This window comes from Etheostoma cragini, chromosome 12 (genome assembly GCF_013103735.1).
Source record: "Etheostoma cragini isolate CJK2018 chromosome 12, CSU_Ecrag_1.0, whole genome shotgun sequence".
NCBI lineage: Eukaryota > Metazoa > Chordata > Actinopteri > Perciformes > Percidae > Etheostoma > Etheostoma cragini.
This window is the reverse complement of record NC_048418.1, coordinates 1,747,883-1,760,375: the sequence shown is the minus strand read 5'-3', so window position 1 is coordinate 1,760,375 and position 12,493 is coordinate 1,747,883. Positions and strand designations below refer to the sequence as shown.

At 41.1% G+C, this 12,493-nt stretch overlaps 1 protein-coding gene and 1 long non-coding RNA gene across 2 annotated transcripts in view; one reads left to right on the top strand and one right to left on the bottom strand.

The window, feature by feature from the left end:
* retreg1 (reticulophagy regulator 1) overlaps nucleotides 1–12,493 on the top strand; it is a 27,832-nt gene that overhangs the window by 7,441 nt on the left and 7,898 nt on the right. Inside the window, exon 4 of the mRNA XM_034888558.1 lies at nucleotides 11,731–11,848. Coding sequence (XP_034744449.1) covers nucleotides 11,731–11,848 — 118 coding nt within the window. The remainder of the gene's footprint in view (nucleotides 1–11,730; nucleotides 11,849–12,493) is intronic.
* On the bottom strand, nucleotides 9,425–9,794 carry LOC117954666. Its single transcript, XR_004658857.1, has 2 exons — nucleotides 9,679–9,794; nucleotides 9,425–9,557 (listed from the first exon to the last, which is right to left on the bottom strand). It is a non-coding gene; the product is annotated as an uncharacterized LOC117954666 (long non-coding RNA).

Sequence of the window (12,493 nt, the reverse complement as noted above, 5' to 3'; positions counted from 1 at the left end):
GTGGGGGTAAGGTTATGGTTAGGGTGGGGGTAAGGTTATGGTTACGGTGGGGTAAGGTTATGGTGAGGCATTTAGTTGTGATGGTTAAGGGGCTAGGGAATGGATTATGTCAATGAAGGGTCCCCACAAAGATAGTGAGACACACTTTGTGTGTGTGTTTGTGTGTGTGTGTGTGTGTGTGTGTGTGTGTGTGTGTGTGGGCGGCAGGGCAGTTGTCTGTTATGACAGCTCGTGTATGAAGTTACGAGCTGGGTTTCCATCTCACAATAATAACAACAATCAGAGTTAGACTGAACGCGATGTGGAGAATTGGTTATGAGTTGATACGGAGGAGATGCCTTCTTATCCGGCATAACCTATCAATCAACTCCCTTTCTGGGGTCTGTTTCAATAAGCAGGTTCAGACTCGCTGTATGGGCGCATGAGTATTTCTGCCAAGCAGTTTGTTTGTGGTTTTCACCATAAGGACCTGACCAATAAAGAATTTTTTAGGCCGATACTGATACCGATATTTGGTTATTTAAAAAAACCAATATGCCAATATATTGGCCGATATACATATTTTAAAAAATAATCCAGAAATGTGTTACATAACATAAACAGATTTCCCTGACAACAGTTATTTATGAGTACTCACTAAAATAATATGATAATAATTTGTTTTATTGTCACAACAGAACAGAGGAACATTAAAATATGTTCGCGTTTTGATAAATGAAATTTATAAAAATACAAACCTAAGATATGAAACTTCAAAATCAGTGTTGCCAACCGGGACATTGTAGAGCGTCCTCTGGTGGACAGACTATGCAACTGCAACGGTAATAACATGGTTGACAGTGCCTATTTATTTTCAAGATATGAATGAATGAACATTCCCCCAAAAAATTATATATATATATATATATATATATATATATAATTTTTTTGGGGAATGTTCATTCAGAGAAAAAAAAGTAATTATAATTACTTAATTTAAATTTTTTTTTAATTAAAAATATTTTTTTTAAATAAAAAAAACTAAAAATAATTTTCAATCGGCCATTATAAACGCCGATACCGATATATCTGGAAAGGCCAACGATGATATCGGCACGCCGATATATATCGTTCATGCTCTAGTTACCCTGGTGAATCGTAGTATCATGGCTCCATTCATGCTGCCTTGTTATTGTGGCGTTGCATATCTCCGAGTCAACCTGCTCTGAGTTGATTAAACCAACTCTAATCAGCTGTTTCAGACTCTCAACTCAGAGATCAGGGTTAGACTCAGAGTTTGTTAAACCTCCTTCCTGAAGCCGACCCCTGCTCATCTACATCTTGTTTGTTGTCTTACGTAACTTCATAAGAAATCCACGATGTGTGTACTCTGAGAAAATGTATGTTTTGCCAGACTACAGGTTACTGGTCTGAAATGATTGGCTGAGGACAGTGGTTCCCAAACCTTTTCAGCTCAAGTCCCAAAAGAGAAATTTGGTGTCTACCTGGGACCCGAATTTACAAAAATACACCATGAATCATTGTTACATCTACATTTTTCAAACTGTGGACAAAAGACGGAACAAACCATGAATTTAAATGTATATGAAGTATATTTATTCCATTATAAAAGTAAACAGATAAGGTCTCTATTCTCCTTCCTGTGTCTCTGTCCCCTCCCATCGTCCCTCAGTACCGACACCAACATTTGTTTAAATAATGCTGACTTGAATATAATGAGATGTATGTGTCTGGTTGAAGATAACAACCAGCTGATGTGGTCTAGGTTCGGTTTTTTGACATTTCCATTCTGAGGTCATGCTGAGGTCATGCTGAGCATTTAGTCTGCTCTCTGCCAACTGGCGACCCAATAAATCTGGTCTGCGACCAATTTTGGGTCCCGACCCTAAGTTTGGGAAACATTGGCTTAGGACATTGCATGTGGCCCACGACCATGTTTGTAGTCTTACAAATCTTCCCAACAACCAGTATGGTGTTTTGGCACGTAGACATCACTGCTCTACAGTTCAGTGCACTCCAGTACTGTCCTGCTCTGAAGTCTTGTGATGCCGACACTGATCAGCTTGTGTTGACACTGTCATGGTAGAACTCCATCAATCTGGTTGATCAAAGCAGCTGGATTCATTACAGGCTCATCTATCCTAATTTGCATGTTTTGTACTACTTTGCTTTCTCTCTTTCCCCTCTGCCTTTCTCTCTCTCTCTCTCTCTCTCTCTCTCTCTCTGTCCGCGTGACATTTGGCCAGCAGGGCGTTTTGGATTGTGTTGTCGTCACCTGCTGTTGTCGGTCAGAGGTGTGTGGGCTAGTTGTACATCAGGCCCAGAGCAAGTCTCAGGCTAGGGCTTGTGAAAGATTAGTTGCCGACCCAAAATGCGAGCTGACAGCTGGGACGTTATGGCAACACTGTCCCTCCCTGTTGGGACTCTGTATGTGTGTGTAGTACGCATGGTGTTGGGACATAAATCTGTTTCCAGGGTCACTTTGTGGGGACTAATCTGCCTTTTGGGGACTAAATGCTAGTCCTCATGATGTAAAGCTTTACATTTAGGGTAGAGACTTGGTTAAAAGGTTAAGATAAGGTTTGAGATTAGGCAGGAAGCGATTAGGGTTAGGGGGTTAGGGGGTTAGGGGGTTAGGTTAAGTCTCCAGCAAATGAATGGAAGTCAAGAGTCGTTTTCCATTCAGCCATTTGCTTGCACTTTTATATGCACGTTTTGACGAAATACATTAGAAAAGTTAAATGGAACTGGCAAAATTGGTTTATTTGCTCTAAAGCAGCTGACAAAAATGCACCTACAGTAATTTTGTCTTTTAGAAATTTGACATTTGAATGGAAACTAATGTAAAGTGTGACCGCTGGGAATCTAGTCTTAACCCTTGTATTTTCTTATTACTTCATAATCTATTAATAAATATTGTCTTTAAATATTGTCTTTATCTCAATTTCAAACAATTGAGATAACAAGTCTCTACTAACACAATTAAAAATGGAAGTGTGATTTGTTTTTTGTCATAAGGTTATATTTCATGTTAAAATCCACTATGGAAACAACAGAATTGGTCATATCCAGAATAATTTCCTAAATTGAGTCAGGAATACATGTTTATCACAGAAAATAAGGTAAGGCCGTTGATTTCGGGTAGAAGAAATGTATATTTGTACCATTTTTCTTCTTGTAAAAATATGAAGTTGGTCAATTTGACCCGAATACCATACAAGGGTTAAACAAAGCCATAAAATATTATATGAAATAATAAAGTCACTCTGATTTACATCAGCCGATGTATCGCTTCTGTCTTAAAGCTCCACAAAATGGCTGTCTTGATACAGAAAACCACTGTCACATCATGTTTCCTCCCAACAGTTATGTGCGTGACTAAATAGGTGCAGAAAACAGTCATTTTAATCACTTTTTAAACACAAAATTATAGTATAGTGTGTTTTGTTTGGACTTGATGGATGGTTATGATCAGAAAACTATCACCTGCATCACTGAAAACACACATGGAGCATGCTGCCGTTTGTTACCACAACAAACACACAACGCCATCTGAGTTGTGAAACCTGACTGTGTGTATGTGTGTGTGTGTGTGTGTGTGTGTGTGTGTGTGTGTGTGACTCAGCTGTTTCTCCACTGAGTCAGAGCTGTGACATGAAGCAGACCAGCTAATCACCAGAGACAGTGGGGGGGTGTGCTTCAGAGCGAGCCTTCTGGTTGGACGGAGGACAACTGGTAGAAAACAACAAACCGGCCACGAGTGTTTCATCAGAGTCAAATAATGAGACGCCATAGAGTCATGGTGTCGAAATATTTAAGGATTTTAGATTTTTCATCCTAAAATCACATATTTAGACACAGACTTTGCTTGTTTGGTTAAACATTGAAATGTAGTTGACCTTTGGTCACTTACATTTGTGGAGAATTTCTTTTTTATACAAGCTAATGTATAACCCATATAACAATATTTAACCCTTACAAATTTACAAACTTATTTTGCTAGAAATTTCTGATCATAAAAACTATAAAACTAAACCTAAATAATCTAAATGCAGCTTATTGCTTCTCTGAAAAGAGATTAGATTATAGATATTGTTGGGTAATACGACAGAAGTGTTAAGGCCCAATACTTACTGTTGGGGATTGTTTTTGTCTTTTTAGTCTCCGTAAGCTTTTAATTTAGAAGATTTACATTTCTCTCTCCTCGGGGCGAATAATGTGATTTTAACCCTTGTGTTGTCCTCCCAGGTCAAAAAACGAACAAAGATTTAAAAATGTTGTCCCTTTTTCAGACATTTTTAGTTTTCACTAACACCACCTTACTACCACGAGTTTTACACTGTATACTTTTTGGAAGCCATGCTCAATAACCCTCATTTATATATAATTATACCTAATATTTGAGTTAAAAAATAAGACATTTTGAATTACTTTGACTAATAGTTAAGATCAGAGGAACGTACAGATGAGTTTCGTCAGGAATGAAAGTGATTAATTGTATTTGTAAAGAGCGTTGTAAGGAATCCAATCCATTTTTTGGGTAATTTGGTTAAAAACAAACCCATATCTCAGATATGGATATTTTTTAAAGGGGTCAAATTTGACCCGAGGACAACAGGAGGGTTAAACACATGCCAGCAGTAGAACAATGTGAGTAATATAACAACTGTGTAATATTTCTATAATATATTCAAATCGGTATCACTCAAAAGAATTACATACTTTGTGTCAATTAGTGAGCTTTTCGAAGGTGCTGGTGCTTTTCAAAGACTCAGAAGATTTGTTTTCTTTTGTCAGTCAGCGTGCAGGGTTCATCTGGGGACATTCATTTGTCAGAAGTAGCTGCAGATTGAGCGCTCTTTGCTTTCCAGTACAGCAGCAGCTGTCCAGAGAAACAGAGGCCATGCCAGGTCAGGCTCTGAGACCTTCTGCCTTCTGTTTAGAAGTGGAGTGAGTTTACAGCTCATAGCAACTTAGTAACATGTAGCGTCTGGCTTTTGTTTGAAATCAAGTGTCGGCAAAAGAAATGTTTTTGCACGTTTCCAAACCATCATAGTTTGGAAGGCTATGGCCCGTTTACTAGATAACTTCTGTCACTCTGAACGTCTCTCTGTGCCCTGTTTAAAAAAATCTGCCAGTTCAATAATGTGGCGTTTGGTAGTCTACATTAAAAAGTAAGAAACCAGCTACTACACATCCTAGAACACTACGTTAGATTTGGACCTCAAGATGTGTGTGTAGTGCCCTGCTGCCCTGACCAACAAGGACACTAAAACAGGGTGTAGTAGTCAAACTGGCGTGGCTAGTTTTGGGAGTTTGCCCTTTGGTAAAATTACCAAGAAGTGATGAGAACGTAGGGAGCAGCCATCTCTACCTGGGTGATTTTTGGCTCTTGTGCTACATGCTAATGCCTTAGCAGACACTGTTTTGATCAACCTTAACGTTTAGTAGCTCTGAAGCTAAATGCTAAGTTACCCCAGACGACATATGGCTAAGAGTGCCAGTTTGGTTCCTATTCTGGATCATGCTATACAATTAGCTTGAAAGAAATAGTTTAACCTTTGACTCTCTTATGTCTGTGCGTGATGTCTGGAGCTCGACGTGGGAGACGGTTGGCTAACAAATTGTGAAATATTAGAACTGAACAGCTGCGTCTAATTCAGGGTGACCACATTTCTCAGACAAAATCTGGGGACATTTTCAGCTTAGAAGCGTATATATCTCCAAAAAACGTCATGTTTTTATTTATGTAAAACTTAAAACAGGGACATTAGAACTAGAGTTGTTCTCATTAGGGGCTTAGATTCGTATTATAAGCATCTGACAACATTATGGAAAGGATTTCTAAGAAGGTCGACCTTCCTGTTAAAGATTAAGATCGTTTTTTAAAACATAAAAGTCTGCAAAATTGCGTTCGCTAAACCCACCAAACTCCATGTAAATAATCAGTGATTTGGGCATCGGAAAATACGTCTTTCTAAGCAACAGCGTTGGCTATGGCTGTCTTGAGCCTGCGGGTGGAGGGTGTGCGACTATCGGCTACGTTTGGTCAGTGTTTTCTCTCTTTCATTCCAATTTCGGGTCTGTCAATCACAGTGAAAACCGGGGACAGATCCCGCCAGGGACAGGTCACCAAAAACAGGGACTGTCCCCGGTAACCAGGGACGTCTGGTCAGCCTAGTCTAATTAGACCTGAGTCATGTACACCCCTGCTTTGGGCAGAACCAGTTTCCTCCGTTTCCCGTCGTTATGCTAACCTATGTCAGGCGGCTGCTGGCAGTAGCTGCATACTTGTCATTCTGATATTAAGTGGTATCGATCTTCTTCTCTCTTAGCAAGAAATTGTGTTGTGCCAAAATGTCGAGTGGTTGGGGAACACACGGCCATTAGCAGTCACATGCCCCATCTCATCCTGTTGTCCATGCCATGTCACAGACACAAGAGGAGGCATGTTTGGGGGGGTTGATGTCTTGGTGGGGTTGGTGGAGGGGTGTTGCTGTTTCTACCTCCCCCCCATCCCCCCATCCCCCAACCCCATCCCTCTGTCCCCCTGATGGCTGCCAGTTGGAATGTAGTGTGACCGGTTTATTTTTAGACTAGGCTGTTTGAAATACTCCAACAGGAGCTTCATTGAGTATAAACCCAAACTGCTCTCGCGCTGTGTGGCACCTAAAACCTGAGTCTGGCTCAACCCTAAGTTTGTGCCGGCAGTTTTTTTTTTCTACGACAAAGACAAGTTCTAGCTGTCGCTATCATCTTGACTATCTATTTCATCACTGCGTCGTAAAATCTGCTGAAGTTACCTGAGATGTCTCCTGAAGATCGTGGGGCAGGACTGAGGTATGCCTGGAGTTGTGTGTGTGATCTGGTGAAGAAAGTCCATAAGAACTTAAAGGGCCAGTTCACCCAAAATCAACAACAACAAAAATTTCTTCTTGTAGTATTGTGCCATGAAGAAAGTTATTGTTTTTGTTTGTCTAGGTTTTGAGAAATATGCCTCAGAGCTCTAAAGTAACAAAATAATGAAGGTAAATGGAAAATAGTTTTTGGTGCTTAAAGAATTCAGACTTAGACTGCTCTTTTATTGATCGTGTTGGGATGACTCCCGCAAGGAAATATACAGTATACAGTATAAAGAGAACAATAATAACAGTAATAATAATAACAATAAAAAACTTTGGCTATAAAAAAGACATTTACCATGAATTATCAGTCAAAATGACAAATTTAGTTGTAATAGTCAAATTTACAGCTTTTCTCAGTAACATGTCTTTCCAGCAACAGCATCCTACATAGTTACCCCTGGTTTCTTTTAACTTCTTCTAACCCTAACCCTAAATCTGAAAAAGAGAAGTGATAACTGAGATTTTAAAAAATATATTCATTTCGGGAATTGGTTAAACTGAAACTTTAATGCTCCTGACACTATGAGCTATCACATAGGGGACTGCAGTTGTGTACTTGTTGGTGTTGCATTGCTCAATTAGTGTTAAATATCCATATTTTATGACCTCAACTCACGACAAGGGAAGTTTGTTCAGTATTTTGAGCATATTTAACTCTTAATTTCATACTGAATAGATCAACAACATGAACAACACGGCACAGATATACTTGGAAAGTGTCATTGCGTCATCGCCCCCCACGGGTTCACAACACTGGGGTCTTATATTACTTGAAGCTTTGAGCTTAGTGTCTTTGCCAGACCGGCCTTCTGCAAAGGCATTAACTGTAATACTCGATCAGCCAGTTCTCTGCTTTCTCACAAAGTTAATGTGTATTACCTACAGTATAAAAGGATGTATGGAGAACATAAACAGGTTTTACTTGCTTCAGAGTCAGGGTTTCTATGTTTTGTACCCACACAGGCAGCTGGGTAAACATATTTACACCAATGCCTTCCCAATCAAAAGAAGAGCTGGGATGTTTTTGCCGCCATTCTTTGCATTGTTTGTCTCGCTCTATTTTTAAAGCGCAGTCACCGGGCTTGTTAGAGGCTCAGACATGCTGCTCCCTGTGTTGTTTCAGAGATTACTGGTTGGGTAAAAAGTGACATCCGCCCGACAGCTGCTCATGTATTGCAGCTGCCCTCCTTTTCTGTCTGGTAGTCTTCTGACGTGACAAGTTCTCTGTTGAAAGTTGGACGTCTTGAAGTCTTCAGACCACTGAGAAAACAGTTTGTTGTTTTTTGGTTGACAAACCAGTGGGTGGTGGAGCTGGTGGTCTGTAATGATCTGGAAGAAGGAAACGTGATATAGTTGTTTCTCAGTATCCAAAGTGTTTTGTGGAGCTCAGACAGCATGTGACACAAGGGCTGAAAAATGTCTTTGCACACCATATGCGTTAGGCTGAAGGATGACTCTCTTCTTAAGTTGTGCAAATGCGTGTGGCTTAAAACTGGCTTGTTGTACTTCACTTGACAATCTCGGAGAGCAACGGCCTTCAGAGACAGATAGGAATATAAATCCACCTAAAGTAGAGTCCAACTGAAGCTTCAGATTACAATTGCTACCCTGGCAATTATTTGTCCTCTGCATAGACTATATAGTATTAATGGACAAAGCATCCGGTTCAAGGAAGTGCTGCAAATGCGGAAGTGCCTTAAAGCTGCATTATATGTGCTCTCCAGCAGGGGTAGACTCCTTAAAGCTGCATTATAATTGATCTCCACTAGGGGAGACTCCTTAAAGCTGCATTATATTTGATCTCCAGCAGGGGGAGACTCCTTAAAGCTGCATTCTCTCTGAATTCCTGCAGGGGGAGACACATGTGGTTGCAATAAGAAGATTGGTTTCTGTAGAAATCTATGAAAAAGTGACCCACTTCTTACTTGATTTATTACCTCAGGAAACACTTTTATAATACGTTTATGGTCTCAATTGCTAGTTTTACGTCTTCTGCAACACAAAATGATGTTAATGTTTTGAATTACGGTCTTATTGATTTTAAAATCAGCGATAAAGCAAGGGGTATTTTAGGGCGTGGCTATGATGTGATTGCCAGTGAAAGTGTGTAACGTAAAGTAGAGTGTAAGGGCTCCTCCCTCACTCCGCCCTCTCCTCTAAAATAGTCACATCTGCAACCAGGACGGCTACGCCCGTAACGGCTAACTCAACGACTCATAGCAGATCTCTACAAACCAATGGGTGACGTCACAAATGCTCTGTCCAATAATATCACATAGTCCATGGTCCTCTGTTCTTTGAGGAAAAATTAGAAACCAAATTTAAAAATGTTGGGTTTCACGATGGCACTTCCTGTGATTGCACTTTTCCAATTAGGGTTCCATCCCTCTGAACCTGTATCCCCCCAAAGACTTCTCAAACCTATCTCTACCAAGTCGCCTTTCCAGTATAGAGGTTGTAATTCATTACTGTCCTCAGCATTTGTATGTTTCTCTGCTGTTTATAACTGTATGTTTCAGATTTTTCTGAATTTGTATCCGGTGAAGCACTTTGTAACTTTGTTTGAAAAGGTGCTACATAAAAATCTTACTTAGTTACTTCCACTCTCCAGGCGATCTGTGGTGTGGGGAAACTTTCCAAGAAGACTTGCACCTCTTTCTAGGGAGACGTCTGTCTGGAACACTGTCATTAGCAGTCACATGCCCCATCTCACCCTGTTGTCCATGCCATGTCACGGATACAGGAGAAGGCATGGTTGGGAGGTTGATGTCACAGTATCAATGTCTCATGTTCAACCCATCACGTTTCCCTGGAAATCAGCCTCCTGATGCATGTGCCCGAAAGTTGAGACGGGATAATCAGGGTTATCTGAGACGAGGCTGAGTGTTTGGGTCAGGTGGGAGGGGTTAGGGATATGTGTGAAATTGTCACTTCTTGTGGCCTCTCGTGCTTGTTCCTTGCAACCTAGCAAATACATGATTGGAGGACGTGATGTTTGGGTTTGGATTAAAAGGAGGTAGAAAGGGTGATAGGGTTCAAGAAATAAATGGAAGGACTTGTGGGTTTAGTTTTTCTCCTTGCAAATAATATGGTTAAACTGATGTTGGGTTGTCAAAACCATTACAAACTGTACATGTGGTTTTCATGTTGAAGCTGGTAGCCTGTGTTTTGAGTTGAAATTCAGCTTTCCTAGGGTGTGGCTTTTTAGGGATAGGAATATTTTAGGTTTGTCAGCATTATATGTTTGTCCAGCTTGAACCAAATAATCAATATTGGACAAATATATCAACAACTATTGGGTGAATTGCCATGAAAGTTGGTAAACACATTCATGGTCCCCCAGAGTTTGAATCGTAATGACTTTGGTGATCTTCTGATGAACTTGTTTACTTACCAGGTGAAATATCTCAACATCTATTAAATCGATTTGGCACAAATAGTACGGTTCCATGATGATGCACTTTAATGACTTTTGGTGATTGATTGACTTGACTGAGCCTGACTGTTGCCTTCACCTGCAGGGACAACACCATCAGCTAGATATGTTGAACAATGTATTCATGAAAGACATTGGTATGCGGGGCCTAAAGTCGAAATAGTAAACAACTCTTGGAATGTAAAGAAATGAATAACCCCTTTAAGACCACAGGTCACATATTTTCCAATTAGCACAGCAACCCCACAGCTGTGTTAACTGCTTAGCTGTTATGGTAATTAGATCTGAATGGTGATTTCACACCAGCTGTTTCCAGGACAGCTGCTTTCACATGACATGTTTCTATCCTCTGTTGGATTTAAATTTAGTATATTGTCATTTAATCTGATAAAAGGTGTTGACCTTGCCCCGGTTAAAGTACACTCTTTGAATAAGTGGATCTGAACCCCAGTGGAAATTTTACTTCCTAAATTGGACTTGCTAAAAATGCATATCTGTTTTGTCTTTGTTACCACCCAGTGTAGTAGAACATACCTTTTACCCTTTAGGAATCCAGCAATGGCAAAACCCATTGCTAGTTAAGCCAGTGAAACAAAAGCTAAAGCAGGACTTTGGCTGCCTCACACCCTTATCTATTTATTCCACATGACCTACAGATGAGCCACATGTGTGCCTTTTATAGCTGTTTTATGTGAAGTGAGGACGAGGGCTGATAGTAGAGCTTAAACAGGAGATGCTTTGTGGGAACCCTCGTTGTGGGGGGTAAAATTTCATACCTTACCAGACTTACTAGAATTCCCAACAGTACCACAGCATGGAAAGCCCTTTTACATTTCTTTTCCCATCTGCCGTGTGTCTGTTTAGTCATCTAGCCAGTTGTATTGGAGGCTTCTTAATTTAGACTTTGACATTTGCGTAGGACTGGCTATTTTCTTGGACTAAATTTCATCAATGACCCTCAACCAGTGGAATTCTAAGCCTTCAAACAAACCTCTTCAATCCCTCTCTTGGTCAGGTCAAATGCTGATACTATTTTTAATGCAGAGTCATTGCATATCAGTAATGGGGACATGAGGACCATCTACACGTACCAACAAGTCAAATCACTTTATTTGTATAGCACATTTAAAGACAATGACCGAAGAAAGTGCTGCACAGTTTCAAGAAATATTTGCCCAAACTAACTTTAATAGGGAGTCCAGTGTCCCTACTGGTCAAACAAAGCCAGACCAGCAGCACATTGGTTCAAGTTTAGGCGACAACAACTACTTGAATAAGGTTAGAGCAAGTTTTTCAGACAACTTTCCACCTATGTAGTGGCACAGAACACTGTCAACGTGAATAACATTAAAATTGACCAACATTGCTTCTGTTCTTACTTTCTTGTAGCTGGGAGATCATTGACTCAGGTCAGGACAGCCACTCTGGGACTGGACCTCAGCTCAGCAACTCCCTCAAGCTCTTCCTCCAGGAGACATCAGCTTTCAAACAGCAAAACCCTGGCAAGGTGAGGGAGTCGGGTGATGGTCCCAGAATAACCTGAATTGTCTTTACTGGGCAGTATAGCATGTTGTGTTCAGGCTCTCAGGTCTTCAAATACAGATATTTGGGACTTTGTATGGTGGAGCAGGGTTGGGTAGACACAAGCCAGAGCAGTGATGCCCACTATGTATACGTTGCATAGTTAGAAATGTTGACTTGGTCTGAAATCATCCATCCATCTTCGACCGCTTATCCGGTATCGGGTCGCGGGGGCAGCAGCTCCAGCAGGGGACCCCAAACTTCCCTTTCCCGAGCCACATCAACCAGCTCCGACTGGGGGATCCCGAGGCGTTCCCAGGCCAGGTTGGAGATATAATCTCGCCACCTAGTCCTGGGTCTTCCCCGAGGCCTCCTCCCAGCTGGACGTGCCTGGACCACCTCCCTAGGGAGGCGCCCAGGAGTCATCCTTACCAGATGCCCGAACCACCTCAACTGGCTCCTTTCGACGTGAAGGAGCAGCGGCTCTACTCCGAGCTCCTCTCGGATGACTGAGCTTCTCACCCTATCTCTAAGGGAGACGCCCTCAGGGAGACTGAGGAAACCCATTTCGGCCGCTTGTACCCTGGATCTTGTTCTTTCGGTCATGACCCAGCCTTCATGACCATAGGTG